Raw genomic sequence first — 21,143 nt, 5'->3', positions numbered from 1 at the left:
TACCCATAATCATACTTGGCATTTGTCAATGTTAAACTTCAGTTGCCACTTCTCAGCCTATCTGCCCAAATTTTCTGGAATCTGTTGCAGTATCACACTGCCATTACTGTCATTAACAACCCTGCCGACCTTTGTATCATCTGCAAACTTGGACACTGATATACCTTCATCAATATCATTGATAAATATACAAAACAACAGTGGGTCAACACCGAACCCTGTGGGACTCTTCTAATAACATTAGTCCACGAAGAGCAGCGTCCATTGATTACCACCCTCTGTCTTCTCCCACTCAACCACCCTTTTATCCATTGTAGCAACGTACCCTTAATACCATTCTGCTCCAATTTGTACAGTAGTCTTCCATGTGCAACAGTGTCAAAAGCTTTCCTGAAATCCAAGTATAAGATATCAAAATTATCTTTTGCATCCAGTTCCTTTGTAACCACATCATAAAACCCAATCAAATTTGTCAGACAAGACTTTCCCTAAACAAACCCATGCTGTGTCTGAATTATTGTTGCAGTCTTGTCTAGATGATCGTGCAATGCATCTTTAACCAGTGACTCCATTATTTTTCCCAGAACAGAAGTTAAACTACCTGGTCTGTAATTACTCACGTCACCCTTCGTAACCCCTTTGTGAATTGGGGATACATTTGCACACCTCCAGTCCGTAGGGACTACCTCCTAGTCCAAGGATGCTCTCATAATATTAAGGGTTTGCTTACTTCTTTTGCCGCCTCCTTTAATATAACTGAACAGTTCCCATACACCCCAAGTGCCTTTCTTATGTTTAACTTCAACAATTTTAGCTCCACCACTTTGCTCTCAGTTATTACAAAATCATTAAGTAGCCTGTTACGGCTTGATAAACTTCTAGCATTTTCCTTCCTTAATAACTCCTCGTGTGTGAATGTCGATGCAAAATATTCATTCAGATTGTCAGCTATCTGAGCAGAATCATCAACAGTCGAACAATCGATATCAAGTGGACCAATCAGATTCATCCCCTTCCTTTTAGAGTTTATATAAGTAAAGAAATCCTTGCTGTTTTTCTTAGCATCCTTTGCCAAAGATTTTTCGTAATCTGCCTTCGCTTGCCTAATCTCTTTTGTGACTTATAACATATTCAGAGAACAATACTCGTCTATGATGTACGCAAAAATATGAAGTGTGATGTGGAGAACCATAATCTCTGAGCATTAATTAGTATTAGTATTAGTAACGGCCGTATGGTGCAAGAAAGCCTATGGCTTATGCTGCACCAGCCAAAAAAAAAAAAAAAAAAAAAATCCGAACAAAACAATGATAAAAACAAAAATTAAATAAATAAATAATAATAATTAATAAATAAATAAAAATAATAAAATGAAATTAAAAATTAAATAAAAAGGAAATTAATCCTATCATCCTTTGCGCTTCCCTTACCCGAAAGTACTATCCAGATGACCTTTGAATTTCCCCAAACTGTCGGCCTCTACCACCCATGAAGGCAACTTATTCCAGTAATTTATAACTCGCTGGCTAAAATAAAACTTCCTGCAGTCCAATCTAAACATTTCCCCGCGTAACTTGAATTTATGTCCCCTAGTTCTAGCATCATTTATAATCTTGAAAATTTTGTCCTCATTCATTTTACTGATGCCTCTCAGAGCCTTAAACACCTCAATCAAATCTCCTCTAAGGTGTCTAGTTTCCAAACTCTGCAACCCACATATTCGAAGTCTTTCTTCATAAGGACGCCCTTTTGCCGATCTCACCAGGCGAGTTACCCTTCTTTGCACCCTTTCAAGAAGCTCGATGTCTTTCTTTAGGTGCGGTCTCCATACTTGAACACAGTATTCCAAGTGTGGTCTAACATAGGCCTTATATAATGGGATTATCACGTCCCTATCTCTACTTGCAAAAGTTCGATAGATCATCGATAGGACACCATGGGCCTTCCTTGCAACCTGTTTACAATGCTCAGAGAATTTCATGTCTGACCGTATCGTAACACCCAAGTCCCTTTCCTCCAGTACTGGGTTTAGTTGAACTCCACCAAGTGAATAAGTTATTTTGGGATTACTGTTTCCCAGGTGTAATACCTTACACTTTGTTGGATTAAAGCACAGCTGCCATTTTTCTGACCATTCTTGAAGTCTATCTAGGTCTCTCTGAAGAAGCTCAGCTTGACAGTGATCATTAACTACTCTACCAATTTTAACATCATCTGCAAATTTAGACATCACGCCCTCTATCCCTTCATCAATGTCGTTTATGAAAATTAAAAACAACAGTGGTCCTAATACTGATCCTTGGGGAACCCCACTTCTTACATCAACCCAATCTGAGGAATAGCCATTTATCACAACCCTCTGCCTCCTGCCCTGAAGCCATCCTTCTATCCATCTAAGGATTTTCCCAGTGATTCCAACCTGTTCCAGCTTATAAAGCAACCGCTCATGTGGGACTGAGTCAAAAGCTTTGCTGAAATCTAAATAAACAATGTCGAAATTATTCCCTAAATCCAACTCGTGAGTGACCCTTTCGAAATAGCGAACCAGATTTGTTAAACATGATTTTCCCTTTACAAAACCATGCTGAGTATCCTTGAGAATTTCAATTCTATCCAAATGATCCTGAATTCCACCCTTGATCAATGCCTCCATGATTTTCCCTACTACTGAAGTCAGACTGACAGGTCGATAATTTCCAACTTCACTTTTAGAGCCACCCTTATGTATGGGAGATACATTTGCACTTTTCCAATCCAAGGGAATCTCCCCAGAGTCTAGTGATGCTCGCATAACCAGCCTCAGTGGTTCAATGCACTCGCTTGCCGCCTCTCTCAAGATTATAGGGTATATTCCATCAACTCCAGGAGCCTTACTAGTCTGTAGGCTCGAAAGTTTTTTCATTAAATAATCTTGGGAAATTTCAATATCATTAATTACATATTTTTTAACTTCGCTCCCACAATTTCCCATTGCCACAAAAGGCTTTTCATTTGTAAATATCGATGCAAAATAACTGTTGAGTTCATCTGCAACGGCAGCTGGTGTATTTATTACTATCCCCTTTCCCTTACGTAAAGGTCCGATCTGGTTTGTCCTGCTCTTCTTGGCATTTATATATGTGAAGAATTCTTTATCCCCCCTCTTTGCTCTGTTTGCTAGTGATTTCTCATAAACTGCCTTTGCCTGTCGAACCTTTTCTGTGGCTCTATTACACACCACCTTGTAGCTGTTATAGGCTTCAGTACTTTTTATTGCTCTGTAACGTTTCCATGCCACCTTTTTCTGCTCAAGTAATGTGGCAACTTCACTATTCATCCAACTTGGAACCCTTCTCGTGGAGTATTTTTTTAATGGTATATACGCATTCAAGGCATCTGTGATTAATGTTTTAAAAGCGTACCACAGTTCAATTGTATTCATTCTCTGCGCGATATCTACCCAGTTAATAGAGGCCATGTAGTACCTTAAGGCATCGTAATTTCCTTTTCTGAAATTAAAACCCATTCCTTTGCCTTTTACTTCTGCTACCTCTCTCGTCATCATCCACCGTAGAACTCCGTGATCACTTCCTGCTACTGGTTCCTCTACTGTCAGCCCTGTTATGTCATCTGATTCATGTGTGATGATGAGGTCTAGGATATTCTTTTCTCTAGTACTTTCCCTGACATGTTGATACAAATAACAGTCATCTACATTCCAATTCATTCCAATTAATGCATTCCAAAATACTTCTAACACTCTGCAAGTGTTTTCGAACATGCTTCTTCGTGCTGAATTACGTTTTGGTCATGATGATGGTTTAAAATTTTTTAGGGCAAGTCAGAGTAACGTTTCTTGTAAATTTAATGTCTCTAGCACTCTTTTAAAAATTTATTCGAATTTCGTGGATTCTCATTTAAAATTATCTGCCTGTTTCTAACTGAGCAATATTTCAGATTAATCATTCACTGTAGGGCTCTAAATAAACTCTTATCCAATTAACCAAACAACAACTTACCAACTTGCAAATTGTCGGGAATTCTAACAGCTCTATGGTAGCAACTCCAATATACTCTTAACTGGTTCGCCAGCATGCTGGCATTGCCAGTGCTGTCCCATCTACCTGGTTTTGGATCAACCACACTGACATGCAAGCTGGCCTATAAAGAAAATTAAAAGATTATGATTACTTTCATGGTTCCATAAGCATTAGGATCTAGGTGGTTTAAAGTGATTCTTTAGTTGGGACAACCCAGAATATTTGCCAGAAATCCCAGATGAATCAGTCTTTAATATATTAATATTAATTTATTATAGGTTTAGATGTACAGAGAAGGATTATACGAAATATTCAACAATACAATATGGTAATCAAGTAGATCGAAAGGGGAAACATGTATTTCAGTGCGCATTATACATACAGTACATTCTAAAACGCCTTAAAAAAGGAAAACATCACAATAGAAAAAAGGGAAAAAATTATCACAATAAAAAGGAGGAAAATTATCACAATAAAAAGGGTGAAATTTATCACAACAAAAAAACGAAAAGAAAAAATTTTAAATCAACACAACAAAAAAAACGAAAAATGAAACATTTTCAGCAAAATAATTAAAAATTTACAGAAAAATTTTAAAATTAACAGGAGAAAAATTAAAATGAATATAAATTTAAAAAATTAACGTATATTAAAATTCAAAATTTTAACAGAAAAAATTTAAAGATTAAAAAATTAACATAATCTGAAATATAAAATATTAACACTACAGAAAAAAAAGTGAACACTACGGAAACACAAGGAAAGAAGGGATGAAATATTATCTAGTAATAGTAAAAACTTAAACAGAAATTTTTTATAGGGCGAAAGAACAAGTAGTTAGTTTGTTTGTTAACTTAAGAGTAAATAATTCCTGTTTTAAAACAGCTTTCTTATAGGTGCAAGAGCATGAAGGACATCAGATCTTTATGCCATTAACAAACGAAGAAATAACAGCATTAGTTTGGAGAAAAGGCTGTAGAATTGCAGAAGAGAGCAAAGCAGATTGGATTCCACTTTGTGGTATCCTCACTCGTCAACTTTCCTAGTGTAGGTCAGAGGTCAGATGGATCTGTGGGTAGAGACTGAGAGATAAAAGCGACAATGTACCATCCAGGAAGAAGTAGTTCTGTCAAAGAAAAGTCACTGAATTCGGATTAATGGCTTGAAAGGCCGGAGAAATGTCGAAACAAATGCTATCTGTCAGAGATCCATTAGCAAGTGTGTAAGCAGATTAGTAACGAAAAGATTTGTTGCAGTGGGCATCGTGTCTAAACCATTGGGAGTGTTGACGTCACCCAAAAGGAATTTGTCTCGTTAGTGTAGGCAGACGTGCTTTCTGGAATAATTTTAAGAAACAGGAAGAAATAGCAATGGATAGTGTTTTAAATGATGATTACTAACTGAATCTGGGACAGGTAGGATACGATCATTATTGACGTGGGCAAAGGATACTCGCTATCAATCAATTAAGAATTATTAGTTGTTGGACAAAATGGAGACTTAATAATTTTTGATAATTAGTAGGATAACTGTGTTTGTCTTCTGAGGTATTGAATCTGGACATAAACTGTTCATTTTCGATGCCTTTGACTATAATTTAGAAGTGCTGGCGACTCCGCTAGCATCTTGCTGTCCAGGAGCGAAACTATGATACGATTTATAAAATAATTCTTATACCACGATCGAGCCCTAAGGTAGTTAGAAGCGTGTGAATATTCATTCTAATCGTTTTTGGCAGCGCCCATGCTAGCTCCACATATCAATGGTCTGAGCATTTTTTGCAGCAGTGTACCCAGACTCGATCTTACAACACGGATGCTGGTGTGCCATATAAGTTACCAAAGCACCACAGCCAACTCCATCTCATTTTATTTTACTCAGGCTGTGGTCGTTCATAAAGCTGTCGCGTCTGCAGAACCTTCAAGAAAGAAGTTGGGTCCATCTCCCCCCACCAGAAATGACTACTCATGTTCAAACTCCGTACCTTTCGTCCAGCTATTCAGAAGTCCAGCTTAAGATTTATGAGTCAGTGGTTCTGATTTTCATTTGATAAAAAAAGAAGCTGGCATGAAGATGGATATTCTAAAAAACAACTTGTGATTCACTGGACTACATAACTTGTCAGCCTATGAAGTACCACAGTAATGACTGATTTTTCTCTTGGTTTTGCCAATAATTGATAAGGATCAAATATGGGCTGACCTCACAATAAATCAAGATGTAACTGATGTAATTTTTTGTGACTGGTTTAGCACTTAAACTGACCTTTTCATACTTTTATAAAATAATGGAAAAACCTATCAATCTAACTCCTAAACTACCTAGAAACCTTCCATCTGATCACTGATCATCAGTATGCATTCCGTCAGTGCCAATCCACTGATGATATACTGGCTTATATTACCCATCAATGGACAAGTTCAATGGAAAAGTTTGGAGAAACTCAGTTGCTCTTGACAAAGGCTTTTAATCGTATTTGCATAAACTTCTTCTAAATAAGCTTCCATCTTATAGTTTTCCAACTGGGTTTTTGTAATTCTGTATCTAGTTTTTTCACTGACCGCTCACTGAGAGTTATGGTAGATGGCCTTCTATTTACCTTTTACCTACATACTTTTTCTATATGTATTTCCATGGGCACTGTTCTTCTGAATGGATATCAGTTCTTTGAAAATGTATCCATAAACTCCATAACTTCAAAGTGATTTTACTGCTGTTTTATTATCGCCAAAATCCCTTAGTTTTTGACGTCAACCGAAGTTTAAACTGTTAATTTTATAGTTTCATGCGCTGCATGGTTAAAAACGCCACCCTTTTATTTTATCTCGCATATCTTTACAGTGAATCCTTCGAGCCAAGTCCCACCACTTCACCGCGATTTCCAGCACCGATTGCGGACACTTCTCGGCAAAGATGCTTCGTCTTATACCACCGGGTAACCATAGCAACTGTCCGTTTAATGCCCTGGGTTACGACGATGGAGTGGAGAACCCCATTTAGACATCAGTCACGAACCGCAATAAAATTTTATGAAGAAATGTTTGAAAGTGTAATCAATTTTGCCTGAAATTTGCGAGAGGTTGGGAAAGCTTTTTGAAAAATTATGGATGTGCAATGTGTAGGGTGAACTCTACCACCGAGGTGACATGGCACGCGGGAGAAAGGGAGAGGATTCGTGATTTTTTATTAACAAAAATTCCCCTCAGCACGTTCCCCATTCACTAAACGTATTCAGATAACTGCATTTGAAATTTTTTTTTCAATTTTACAGTCTGATGTATAAATAAACGTGGAATTGCTATCACGTATCACATCTGTGCTATTTTTAGATACAGACACCTTATGGGTTCCCCCCTCCTCTTTTTAACGGCGACTGAGTTAGTAGGACCGTTAAGCCACAATAAACTCGTTTTTCATCCCGGAAAATTGGCGACCAAACCATAGAATACACGCAAAATATAATGCCGTATACTGATATTCATAGCCTTAATTGCCTCGTTGCCAAGTTCACTAGCCTCTCAGAATTATAGGCCGAATTACTATTGTTTGCCCATGCCCTATTGATTCATGCACACACGAAATGTGATTAAATCTTTAAAATTGTAATGTTATAGTTAATATGAATATTTAGTAATATCTTATGGAAGTAGGACAGATGGATGTATTCCACCACAACTGATGAAATTGTTTCTGCAATATCAGCACATGTTTTTGCATAATTAATTAATGTCCATTTGTGTCCCTTTTAGCTTCTGGGATAATCATCGAAGGTGGACCTTTTGGTCATCATTCACCAGTATTGGTGAATGATGACCGCGAAGAATGTTTATGGGTCTTTTTCACAACGTGACTTAATTAGTCGGTCTCAGTCGATGGAAGCATGGTTTTTCTCCCGGGGTTTAACAGCAAATCGACCACAGAACATACACGCAATTCACAGATATATTACATATGGAGGTATATGGCCTCGGTTGCTGATGCGTCTAAAATCCCACACCAGTCAATAAATCATTCCCATTTCATCGATAGTTTCTAGAATTTTTCACGCACTTCACTTGCTTCAATTTGATGTTCCCTTTTTGCATCCGATACGACTTCAACAGAGGTGTAAGACAAGTTGGAACTTCAATACTGCTCATTGCGTGATTAGTTGAGCGGGAAGTGGTTCAAACCAGTAATGTGATAATTTGTACGCTTACCCATAATGTTCCATCACAATGATCTAAAGGTATTGAGGGCTTTTGGGTTTTCATTGTGCAATCATGGTGCTAGGTGTGTTGAGCGCCAAAGCAACTAAACCTATGAGCTGTTGATAATTTTTATATCTCTGAATACGGAAATTCATATACCATCAGCCAGCAAATTCCATTCGTGTAGTGTTGATCTCAAAATGCCTATTGTTTTCACAGACCTAATTAGCCTACTAAGTGATGGAAATTCGCCTTTTTCAATTACATGTGTTTGTTACTCTGCAAAATAACTTCGATTTCCCATTGGGTCCCCTGCTCCTATTACTTAAACTTTGTTGACACCGGTGTATCGATCACCACTGCGTAAAATATTTAAAGAATCAGAGTAAATAATTATCCTCAGTTCCTCATTTCAACTCAAATTCAATCTCTCTAGTGGGTTGTAGTATCAGGCTAACAACAATCAACGTGACAAGTTCGTAATGGAAGTCTTAGTCTTAGCAGGCTTTCATTTCACAGCTGAACAAGGAACATCTGACGAATTCATGCATTTAAGTTATCTAAAGCAATTTAACGAATTGCTTTCGAAATCAAACTTCTCCATTGTACACCAGCTGCTGTAAATTATTAAGACGTGAGCACACTTGATCAAACTTAATGTGCTTGGAAGAACAGTATTTGCAGTAAACATTTTGAATGCATTACAATTGGGCTTTACAGAACTACTAGACAGAATTTATTGTTTCCATAAAGGGTTATAAACTGAGTGGGCACTTTATTAGTTACCTTTACCCTTATTGACAGCATCACGTGGGCAGTGTAGGGTTGCTGTTTGTGTGTGCAATTTAGTGCACCAATGAACAAGAGAAAGATTTGAGTGATTTTGAAAGTGTCGTGGAAGTTGGCCAGTCACGTTGGTATGAGTATCTCGGAAACAGCAACCCTATTGGGGTTTTCACGTACGGCTTTATCTGTGGCCTAACGAAATTGGCCCAATAACCAAATACCATCCAGCTAACGGTGAGACTGTGGTCAGAAACAGCTCTTTGAAATAGCTCGTCAATGAAGGCCGACAAAAAAACAAGTTACGGATACAGTGACTTCAGGAACACTAACACTAGATAGGGGAGGATTGGTAAAACGTTGGTATGACTAGGCGCGCTTCCTGCTGTTTCATGCTAATGCAGGACCACAATCTGACGAAAACAGCCTTCGACCATCAACCAATCCTTCCAGTTGTCGGATACAAGTTATCTGAAACTTGTATCCAACGAGGTGTGCCCCTTCTGGATGGATGGTATCCATCTGTAAATGCGTTCTTCCAACAGGATAATACTGCATTTCACAAGGCCAAAATTGTAGAGAACTAGCTACGGGAAGGTGAGAGTGAATTCATCCTTCTGTGATGTCCTCCCTAGTCACCAGATCTCAGTCCAGTTGAACAATCTGTGAAAAGCAGCTGGACTAACATTCCTGTGACACGCTTTCGACTCCTTGGCTATGCCACAACGAATCCAATATGAGGTCTAAAAGACCACTCGCAAATAGAGGTAGGTGTTCCTAATAAAGTGGCCCCATGTATATTATTTATTTATTTGACTACAAATACTTTTAGTTTTGTTCAATATAACTAATTAATTAATAATTACCATAAAAAAACTTAAATTCCAAGGGTTTACTACCTTTTTTTAAACTTAAAATTAGCATATAGCAGGTCTTTAAAAGCAAGGCCCGAATCGAGTTCGCAATGTGGATATGTGTTAGCATGTAGCAAGATTTCTGTCAGTTCTCCATGTCGCTTGTGTTTGCTGTTGAGGGGCAAAAGGATCAAAGTTTCAGGGTACTCTTCTTCCGAGTTTATGCTGCTATCAGCGTCTTTAAAGTCTGCATAAGCAAAAGAACAGGATGGTCGATGAAAACGGTAGCTAACTTTTCCTGAAAAACTGAGTAATCGATATTTGGGTGAGAGTACCCGAAGACATTTTTGCTTGACCACTGTAAAACAGCGGCTTTTGAATATTAACTTCTCCACATAGATGGGATGAAGTTTGGCATGCGTTCACCATAGTTTATAATAAAAATTAATTTTAGTCGTTATAAATGACCAACCCTAGCGTTTAGTCTTTTAATGTTGGCTGCAACTCTCATCAATGAACACTTCAGATTGTTAATATTTAAGATATCTTTTGCAACATTCCATTACTTTTTAACTTTGATTATAATCAGTAGTCTATTGAGTTAATACGTCTTGGTAGCGCAATAGTAAACATCAATGCTCTCTCGTACCATGTAGAAGAGATGAACTTGATTCTCGTTCCCGGCCGGAACTGAGAAATACTATATACACTGAGTGATCACTAAATTATGACCGCCCACCTATTACCATGTTGGACCACCGTTCGCACTGAAAACAGATGATATTCGCCTAGACATTGACTTCCCTGGATGTTTGAAGGCGTCCATAGGGATTTGCAGCCATGCTGCATGCAAGACTTTCCACGGTGTCGGAATAGATGACGGCTGCGTGCCCATACGCCTCACTTCCTCATCGCACAGGTATTCAATTGGATTGAGATCAGGTGAATTTGGAGGCCATTTAAGATGGGCGTTATCTTCACTGTGTTTTTCGAACCACTCGTGCACAGTGTGGACCCGATGACACGGCCCATCATCGTCTTGAAAGATCCCGTTTCTGTTCGGGTAAAAAATGCAACGTGGGAGAGTACACATGGTCTCCTAAGAGCTGCTGGTAGACCTCATCCGTGAAATGTTGGTCCACACCCACCAGGAGGTCCTAGTTCTTGCCAACAAAACATGCCCCATATTAAGCAATCCCCCACCTGCCTGAATAGCGGGCATCATGTACAATGGGTCCATTGAATCGTGATGCTTGCGCCACACACGAAGGCGTCCGTAGGCGCGCTGCGCCAGGTATTTGGAATCATCCGACCAGCACACTGATTTCCACTCCTCCAATGTCCAACCACCGTGTTGTTGACACCATAGCATTCGCCGTCGAGGACAATCAGCGGTGAGGAGTGGGTGTCTCTGCTGTGGCACCCCATACGTGTAAGTCTACTGTGCAGCGTCATTTGGGATACACTTCTTGCATTCTCCATATTGCAGTGCGATGTCAACTGTCGTACAGCGACCAGCCATTGAGCCTGTACAACGCGCTACACCCCCTCGCTCACCCCTAACATTAACCTTGCATAATTCTTTACACTTCTGTTGGCTGGAGGTGGTTTGACCATTCGAAACCATTCTTTGCACACCTTAACCACAGTGGGCGTGAGCAACCAACAAGATGTGCCGTTTCCGATATTGAAGCACGAGATCCCACATTAATACCCTGTTGAAATTTTGTAATATCTTTACTACATCCCATAACTGCTACTTTATCACTTTGACTTGAACAACCAGATGCAAATTACCACTGCTCTAGCCCTTGAGGGTAGCACATTTGGTAGAAACACCGTCCTTCCTACACCGGGTGGAAAAGACCTGTGTTCGAGTCTCATCAATGACGTGAAGAATTTTTGTGTGCCTTTTTCAGGTTATTTGAGTTAATCGGTCTCAGGCGAGGGTAGCATGGTTTTTCACTCGGAAACTCTGGTTTTTCGTCCAGAAAACAGAAAATCGGCCACAGAACACACGCAATTTACAAACAGTATACATTGAGCAATGTAGCGTTAGTGACTAATGCTCCTAAAATCCTATTACCCCACCTCCTACCACTACTCTACCGTGCTGAGCTGTTCGGCTTTTTATACTGCGAGCTATGCACTATAGTCCATTAAGGATGGGGGTGGTCACAATTCAATAATCACTGTGTGTAAGTTAGCCGATGGGAGAAAAATCCTGTTTCTATGAGAAACTCTGGATTTTTCTCTCCAAACAAACAAGAATTCTTAGAATTCACTGATGCTTAACAGCATCATTTGTCGCAAATTCTGAACAACCTCCAATGTACAAGTTCGAAAAACACTGACTTTCAGTTCACCTTTGAATCCGGCGGATTCAGATCGAGGGTTTCGCCCTGAATTTGCTGAAAATTCCCAGTTCCTGCTAATTGTTTGTTACTTCTTAATGGCTGGAACAATCTGAAAATTTTCTCTGCAGAATTTCTTTATTGTGCCATGAGGAATCAAAAGGCGAAATGAGCAATTAAAACCTGGTTAACGTCTGTTCCATGGAAAATAATGGAATGACTGGTTAAAGAAGTAATCCAGGACCACCTAGACAGGAATGCAATTATACTACAGTCACAGCATGGGTGTTAAGGGGAGATCTTGTGTGACCAATTTGATTGGATACTATGATGCAGTAACAAACGAACTGGATGCAAAAATAATTTTGGATTTACTCGGATTTCACAGAACTTTTGATACTGTTGCCCATAAAAGACTGCCGTACAAACTGGAGCAATATGGCATTAAGGGAAAGTTACTGTTATGAATAAAGGTATGGTTGAATTGGAGAAAACAGAGAGTGGTAATCAATGGATACTGCTCTTCCTGGACTAATGCTATTAGTGGAATTTCCCAGGGTTCAATTCTGGGCCCATTAGCACTTTCAATACTGTATTTATTAACGATAATGATGAAGGCATATCAGCTTATTCTCTAAGTATGCAGATGATGCAAAGTTTGACAGGGTGGATAATGTGAGGAATCAGTGCGTACCACTGCAATAAAAGCTAGAAAAGTTAAGCAGATGGGCTGAGAGTAACAATTCAGATTTAACATTGATAAATACAACGTATTGCATGTCCCCAGCTGTAACTCTATAATAACACACCAACTATGTAGCATCACACACACGGTGATGGTTGTTGTAGGGTGGTAGGTGCACAACGACTTAGACCATATTGAGCCTTATATAATATGTCCGTAAACTGCGCGTGTTCTGTGGACGGTTTTCTGTTTTCTGGAGGGAAAACCATGCTATCCGCACTTGAAACCAACTAAATGAGCTACACTCTGTGTGGGGAGGTCGATGATCCTTACCAACTGTGCTACCCACGAGGGCCAAGGCTACGGAAAACGAAAGCGAATAGGTGTAATTGTACAGGCAAACATCAATTTCTCTGAGCAGTGCAGACCCGCTGCTAGGACAGCTCATGAGATTTTGTCAATGATATACTGGAGTTTTGCTAGGACGGTGATTATCCCGTTGCATAAGGCAATAGTTAAACAGGGCTTTGAGTACTGCGTACAGGTCTGGAAGCCTCATTTGAAGAAGGATGTGAAACTATTGGAAGGAGTGTAGAAAAGAGAAACAAAATGAATTAAGGACAAAGAAGGGTGTTCTTGCTATGAAAGACTTTAGTTCTTTCGTAGTAAGAATACCCTTCGTGGTTCTTCTTGGAAACCAGAAGCCATCGCGAAGACCGCAATAGAGTGGTCAAGGCTTAAATAGCTGTATCATTGAATTCGCTGAAGGCACTTCTCAGCCTTTAGAAAAATGGCTTGAAAGAAGCATTTAATGCGTGGGGACCACGGTGGGGAAAGTGTGTTAAATGATCACCCCTCGTTAACTACCAAAAAACTAAATAATTACGAAATAAGATTAAAAAACCTTTTATATAAACCCACCTCTGCATTATAGAAAGATGAAATAATTATAGTCATCAGCACAATTCTAGGTGTCATCATCGAATCCTATTTTTTCTTTAATATGAAGTAGATTGATTAACATTAGTTGAGTTCATGGTTCAATTTTGAGTCTGTCAGCTGAACTCAATACATACCAGCGCCATCTAAAGAAAAAAAAATATTAAAAAATTAATATTTAAATTATGGTAATTGGCATAATATTTTTCTAATTAGATATTAATCATCACTTGAAATAAAATTTAAGTTTAAGAATGATTAAACTTGAAATTATAGTTCATTGCACAAATACAACCTGTATAATGTAAAAAATTAAGATAATTATTATATTCATTTAAATTAAATTAAAGAAAAATTAATTTAGAAAATACGATATCATACAATAATACTCTTTTGTACAGTTATATATGAGTATTATGATATTTTTAAAATATATTTTAATATACTTTTTATCTTTTTAAACAGGAAAAAATATTACTTGGAGATTGATAACATTGTCATCCACCGGCAGCTCGAGGAACTACAATATATGATTACGTAAGCAATGACGTAAGCATGTTCATGCGCATAAATCGACATTAGAAGCACTAAAAAATCGTCTGGAGTTCTAAAGTCGATTTTATTTGTGAATAAACAATAGTTGAGCAAAAAAAAGTCAAATTTTCACTGTTTTTGGTACTGTAAGATGAAAAATTATTTCACCAAGTGTGAATTATTTATTCTTTGGAATTTTAAATATATTCAGTTATATCTTAAGAGCAATTAAGCACGTAGAAGTGGGGACAAAGGTAAAGAATCTTTTCAGATATAAGTGTAAGGAAGATTCCTTTGTTCAAGAGCTCACAGACGCCTTGAAATCCTGCGGTCTGTGCTCAAAAGTGTGCAGCTTACAGACCCATTTATAAGGGATTGTATCGAATTCAATGCGACGATAAAATACCAAGCTTCATCGCCTAGAAAACCATTTGAAAGGCGTTTTAGAAAATGCTCTTTCCCTCTCAGAACAGGCATTCACTTATTCATACTGCTGTTCTGAGAAAAACAGCTTACGCCATGAAAAGGGAATAGCAAATGTAAGGCGAAGAAGCAAACAATAAAAAATAAAAAAAACACGATGATGAGAAGATGGGATGGGGACTGGCCGTAAATGCTTACGATGCACTTACGGCAGTGTAAGAGAAGAGAGCACGAAGGGAGAAAAACAGCGCGATTGAGGGAATATGTACGTGAGTGTCTGGTTGAGAGGAACACTTTTATACCAATCCAGGAATTTACGAAAATAGAAGCCACGGATGGCTATTGATGCAGCTGATCAGACGTTTTATCTGCTTTAACTGTGTCTATTAGTAGCGTGAGAGTCAACACAAGTTTCCCCTTTGGAATTTAGTTGATGATGGAAAAAACCACTTTCTTCAATCTATCTTCATTACGGGAGTGATGGGTGCTTTTAGAACAAGGCGCAGATCTTTTCCTTAACAGTCAGTCGGAGATAAAATGGAAGAACAACTCCGATTTCTCTTCCACTGTTTGTGTCAATCGATATATAAATCAACGTGTGCTTCCAGTTCCACTCGACAAAAATAAACTCTAATGGCATCCGTTCTTTGGCTTCAATTAAATAACGGGATCTCTCTCTCTCTCTTTCTCTCTACCTAATTTCTCTCTCTCTCTCTCTCTCTCTCTCTCTCTCTCCATCTACCTAATTCTATTTCTATCTCTAGCAATGCAATTCTTTCTCAATCGAGCTCTCTCTCTGTCTAATTCTCTCTCTTTTTCAGTCATTATTTAATCCACTCTCTCTCTCTCTCTACCTGTCTAATATTCTGTCTTCATCTCTCTCTCTCTCTATATATATATATTTAATTTTCTATCTTTCTATCATAACTTTCTCCTATCTGTCTATCGTGAGGTATCGACGTCAGACGCGTGTTTTCAGCCTTTTTCTATCCGTGATTTTACCAACTGTACTACCAACGATGGCGACTTAGTTAGCTTAGACTATATTTAAACATATAGCTATGGAAGGTTATCTGCTCCAGTAACTCCCTTATTTCCCCATTCCACACCCTAAAAAATAGGAGTCATTAAGTACAGATACTCAAACACTTGACACAGAAGGACTAGACCGAGATAGACACCAAGCTAAAATTGTCAAACTCATCACAGATGCAGCAAACAATTCCATAAAGCGGAAAAAACTACTCCGGGAGCTGTTTCCTGGTGGTCCCCAGAATTACAACAACTCAGACGCATGGTAAACACCTGCCGAAAAACTTTTCAACGTGCCAGGAGTAGCTGGTGTGCAGCAGAGGTGGAAGCACTACGACAACAGTACCACACGGCCAGAAATCAATATACAGCAAAGATCCGTGAACAAAAACAACGCTCCTGGGAGCACCTAGTATCCACAGTTGTAAACGACAACCCCTGGAGAGTGGTCTACAGAGTGACCACAAATAAACTTCCTAAAGGCGAAGTCATCCCCGCAACCAAGAAGACACAAGGAGAGTACACAAAAACGTGGCAGGAATCCATCAATAATATCCTAGCTGCCATGCTCCAGAAACACCTGGACCCAACCACCCAAAAACAAACAGCGCTCTGCCTAAGAAATAGAACCTACACAACAATCGAAGAGGAGAAGCCCTTTACAAGGATCGAACTGTACATTGCAGCCGCCAAAATAAGAAACAGGAAATCACCAGGCGCAGACTTACTAGAACCGGAAATCGTAAAAAAGGCAGTTGAGACTGTCCCAGAAAAAATACTAAACTTATTTAACCAGTGCCTAAAAGAAGGTTATTTCCCAAACACCTGGAAAACGGCAAAGCTTGGGCTCATCCTCAAAAATCCAACAAAGCGGCAGGACCCGGGTGGTCCTGCCGCTACAAATCCCGGGGTCCTACAGATCCATAGCCTTACTGTCCGTACTGAGCAAAATGATGGAACACCTTCTACGAAATTGGATAGAAATCCACTACTCAAACACAGGACTTCAAGCCCGAAATCAGTTCGAGTTCAGAAAAGGACGCTCCACCGTAGATGCATTAGAAAATATTGTTAACGCCGCAACCACAACCAACCGAAAGTACTTCCTCGTCATCGCAATAGATTTTGCTGGGGCGTTTGACACCCTCTGGTGGCCAAGCATCCTCGGCAGGCTCCGGGAGGCTAACCTGTCAGCGAATCTTTACAAATACATCAGTACATATCTCTCAGACTGGTCAGTCACAGTCACTACTCCATGCTGCTCTGTATCACGGTCGATACACAGAGGATGCCACTGGGTTCCGTTCTGTGCCCTCTTCTTTGGAATGTCGTCCTAGACGGCTTCTTAAATTTCAACCTTGGAAACGTCACATCCCAGGCATATGCAGATGACCTTATTCTGATGCTTGCTGAGGATACCCGAGCACAATTAGAGAACTCCGCACATAGAGCAGTCACTATCCTGCAAGACTGGGCTAACAACAACAAACTCGCAATTTCTCCAACCAAGACATGTTCAATCCTACTCACGGGGACCCTAGATATTAGGAGTCCGCCCCAAATCAAAGTCCATGGGAAAACTGTCAAACTCGCGACGGAATTAAAACTGGGAGTCATGCTCGATAGGAATCTATCCTTCACGCCACATCTGACATACATCAGGAATAAAATCATAAACTATTCTGCACTCTTTGCAAGAGTCACCCATAAGGGCTGTGGCTTGAGGAAAAGGATCCTCGCCCTCTTCTACATGACAGTAATCCTGCCAGCCATTTCATACGCCACCGTAGTCTGGTACCACAAAGCGACTACCGCGGTCAACAGGAGAAAACTCGAAACGATACAAAGATATACCCTGCTAACGATATCCAGAACCTGCAGGACGGTCAGTACTCACCCGCTGCAGGTCCTTATGGGTGCCCTCTCCCTGGACTTGGAGATCGTTCGACGCGGAATCCTCCACCACCTAACCAAATGAAAAACATCCATCTGCCTGAACTACACGATTGACTTAACCAATGACCCTAAAATGGAAAAGAAACGACTCACACTGCATCTCCAACAGACCAGGAAAACCCTCTGAGAAAACTCAATCAAAGGTGAAATCATCCGGAAATTCGTGCCGACAATTCAGACTATCCAAAATACCCACACTGGCTCTCTCCAGGACTCCTAGTCACATACCTGCTCACCGGACCGGTGCATTCAGACACAAGCTATCAGGCTTCCGACTCGGTGGCACTCCTCTCTGCCACTGCAGCCAAACAGAAACACGGGAATACCTCATGTATCACTGCCACCTGTATGAAGATCTACGCTGCAGGCTCATCACTGAAATTCGATTCACACTGCAAAACCAGGAACACCTCATCCTGGAAGAAGACAGCTACAAAGCGCTAACAAAATTCGCTCAGGACCGCTTCAGCAGAAAACGGACCTTCCGCCAGCCGCAACCACCGCAATGAAGAGAATGCAAGTACCTATCAAAGCTGCCCATAATCTGAAAAACAATTTGACACCACTACAGACCACCAGAACAAATTAAACCTGCATGGATCCGGCCTCATAGCAGAAGGACCAAAATAAAATCAGAAATGCACACCCAAACTGACTGGACTAAATAATCTCGGACGGAACCCTAATCCATGAATGGCTACAAACTAAATTGGTCTTTTGGAAACCTCGGATGGGACAATGTCCCAGAAATGATATTCCACCGACTTATGATACTGCAGAGTCCCTCTGCACACTAGCCTTATTGGCGATCTGAGCCGGCACCCTTGCCTGGCTCTCTTTTCTTCCCTTTCCCTGGCGGAGGGTGGGAAGTGACGGTCCTTCTGGCTCCTTGCACCACCAAGATTTGGTGGGGCATGGCCATGCCTATGCCCCACCAAATCTTGGCGTTACCCTCCCTATCGACTCCATTCTTCTTGTCGCCCATAGCCTTTCAGTCTCCCACATTCAACCTGCACGTAAGCGAAAGTCCCACACATCCAAATTTAATTACAGCCAAACTAGATTCGCCCACAATTTTCGGCCTCTCAATTCTAGCGCTACCACCACGCGATCACGTCTCAAATTTTATTATTTATTTATTTTATTTTATTTATATTTATATGTATATATATATATATATATATATTTTTTTTTTGTCCTAGCCACTGAAATCTCAGGAAACTAGGTGGCAGGACCTACTACAGTAAACTACTGGGTACCTGGTCTGCCTCCACGGGGCGAAGTGCGGGCAACGTCGGCCTTCAGCAGAGGTCTGGTGGCTAAATGGCCAGAAAAACAACGGTACATGACATCACACACCCCAAGATCCACATATTTTTAAATCTCTGGCCTTTACAGCGTACTGTATCACAAGACAATGTAAACTACGCGGAGATGAGGAAAACCCCTGGTGCCGTTTGAGCCCAAACACACTTTACCCCAAAAAAATAGCCTTCTGCTATGGCCACCGAAGTACCAGAGTCCACAGCAACGGAACTGTTGTTGTTGTTGTTGGGTTCTATTAGCATCGGCGACTAAGACCATGTTGCTCCATGTGGATTGAATTGTGTGTGTTGTTCTTAGGTCGATTTTCTGTTTTGCTGGACGAAAAAACCATTCTGCCCTCGCCTGAGATCGACTAACTGAGCCACTTTTTGAAAAAGGCCCATAAAAATTCCTCACGTCATATACGGGACTCGAACTCAGGTCTTTTCCACCCGATTCTACCAACTGTACTACCCACGAAGGCCAGCAACGGAATCTATAGCCAATGTCAGTAATGAACTTGATTCTTAATTCTTTCCCATACCCTGCGAAAACAGTCAGCAGAGTCTACACACTACATACCTACTACTGGGCCATGGTGCCATAAATGGCAAGCTAAATAATATGAGAATTGTAGACGACCCAAATTGTGGATGCGGAGAGTTAGATACTTGGCAACACATAATGTATGAATGTGAATATTATGAGGATCACCGAAGCATCCTGATAACCAAGACTACATACCTTCCCCGTAACCAAGAACTGGACCGGAAGAAGAATGCATAGCGTTCAGTAAGTTCGCAAGGAGAAAGACATTGATTGCGCTGCATAACATCGCAGGATATTAACAAAGCAGACCGTAGACCCGCATCAAACGAGCAAGAAAAGAGCAGTAAGGTGGCAGGGCCTGCCACCTTACTTAAAAACTATTGTGTGCCTAACCTGCCTCTTATCAACAAATCCTTACTGACTGAACACCCAGAAATGACATCTAAACTTGACGCTACTAAATAGAGAAGGCAATGAAGAAAGAGAAGAATGCCTATAGCGACCCGACACTGAGGATGAATAGGTCCCAAATTCAGTCTCATGTCTGATGGACCAGAACTGACTACCCACAATGTGCCAAGTAGTAGTACAAGATTCTCCACCAAGACCGAAACTAGCAAATGGAAGAACTGGAAATACAACTGAAGTATGACAAATACCAACTAATGGAATGATCTTCTAGTCCCTCAGTCGGGGTGTTAGGAACCGCATCCTGAATCTGACTTTCCGCGATTTGGCGATCTAACCCGGGTGCCCTAACCTGGTTTCTTTAAATCCCCATCTCCTGGCAGGTGCGAAAACAGGAGAACACCTCAAGGTCAAAAAGGTCAGTAATTGTTAATACTTACGCTGACGTAGTGTGTAATGGAAAATACTTTAGCCTCCTGCGAAAACTCCACTTTTGGGTCACACAACAGCAAATACATGGTCGAATAACACTACAACAAATAAAGCAGCCACTATAACTTCCCGGGAAAATAAGATAGTAATTTTTTATACCAAGGAAAATACCCCTTATAAAAAGTACCTAACAGCGATTACAGAGAAGGTACCACCAAAAAATATCACTCATGCTTCCCGTGTAGCAGGAACAGTGCAGGTATATTTTAGCCATTCTTCGTGGGCGCAAACTGCCCTGAAAAAGAGGATGGACATCGATCATCATCACCTGGAAGCGGCGCAATTGCCTCCTCACCAACAAAAGTAACTATATAAAACGTCCCTCCTGAGATTCCTCATCAATAATGATGCAGCGAACAACATCCACAAACTCATCAAAGCCAACTTAAATGAAATCACCCACACCTTTTACATCTCCATTTCATCTCAATGTTTCTTCTGTTACTGAAGAGGGCCATATCAGGAAATACTGTCAGCATATCTCTAACTCTTCCAGAATTGCTACTGAAATTCAGGCGGCATCCACCAGGATTAGGTCGGACGTACAAAGCGAGAAGACTGCTGGAGATAATGAAGATACAGAAGAAATAACCAAACAGTCTGAGATACTTCCCACACCA

The 21,143-nt window shown here is 40.2% G+C and overlaps 1 protein-coding gene across 2 annotated transcripts in view; it reads right to left on the bottom strand.

Moving 5' to 3' along the window:
* LOC150090690 (calcitonin gene-related peptide type 1 receptor-like) overlaps positions 1-21,143 on the bottom strand; it is a 147,012-nt gene that overhangs the window by 37,610 nt on the left and 88,259 nt on the right. For both annotated transcript variants that reach the window (XM_090372283.1, XM_090372278.1), the window contains exons 3-4: positions 13,807-13,970; positions 3,999-4,140 (exon numbers count right to left, since the gene is read on the bottom strand). In XM_090372283.1, coding sequence (XP_090228409.1) covers positions 3,999-4,140; positions 13,807-13,866 — 202 coding nt within the window. In that variant the 5' untranslated portion in view covers positions 13,867-13,970. The remainder of the gene's footprint in view (positions 1-3,998; positions 4,141-13,806; positions 13,971-21,143) is intronic.

Source organism: Mastigoproctus giganteus, chromosome 1 (genome assembly GCF_048544385.1).
Source record: "Mastigoproctus giganteus isolate SK-2022 chromosome 1, ASM4854438v1, whole genome shotgun sequence".
NCBI classification, from domain to species: Eukaryota; Metazoa; Arthropoda; class Arachnida; order Uropygi; family Thelyphonidae; genus Mastigoproctus; species Mastigoproctus giganteus.
The sequence above is the reverse complement of the archived record's forward strand: the minus strand, read 5'-3'. Positions and strand labels throughout refer to the sequence as shown.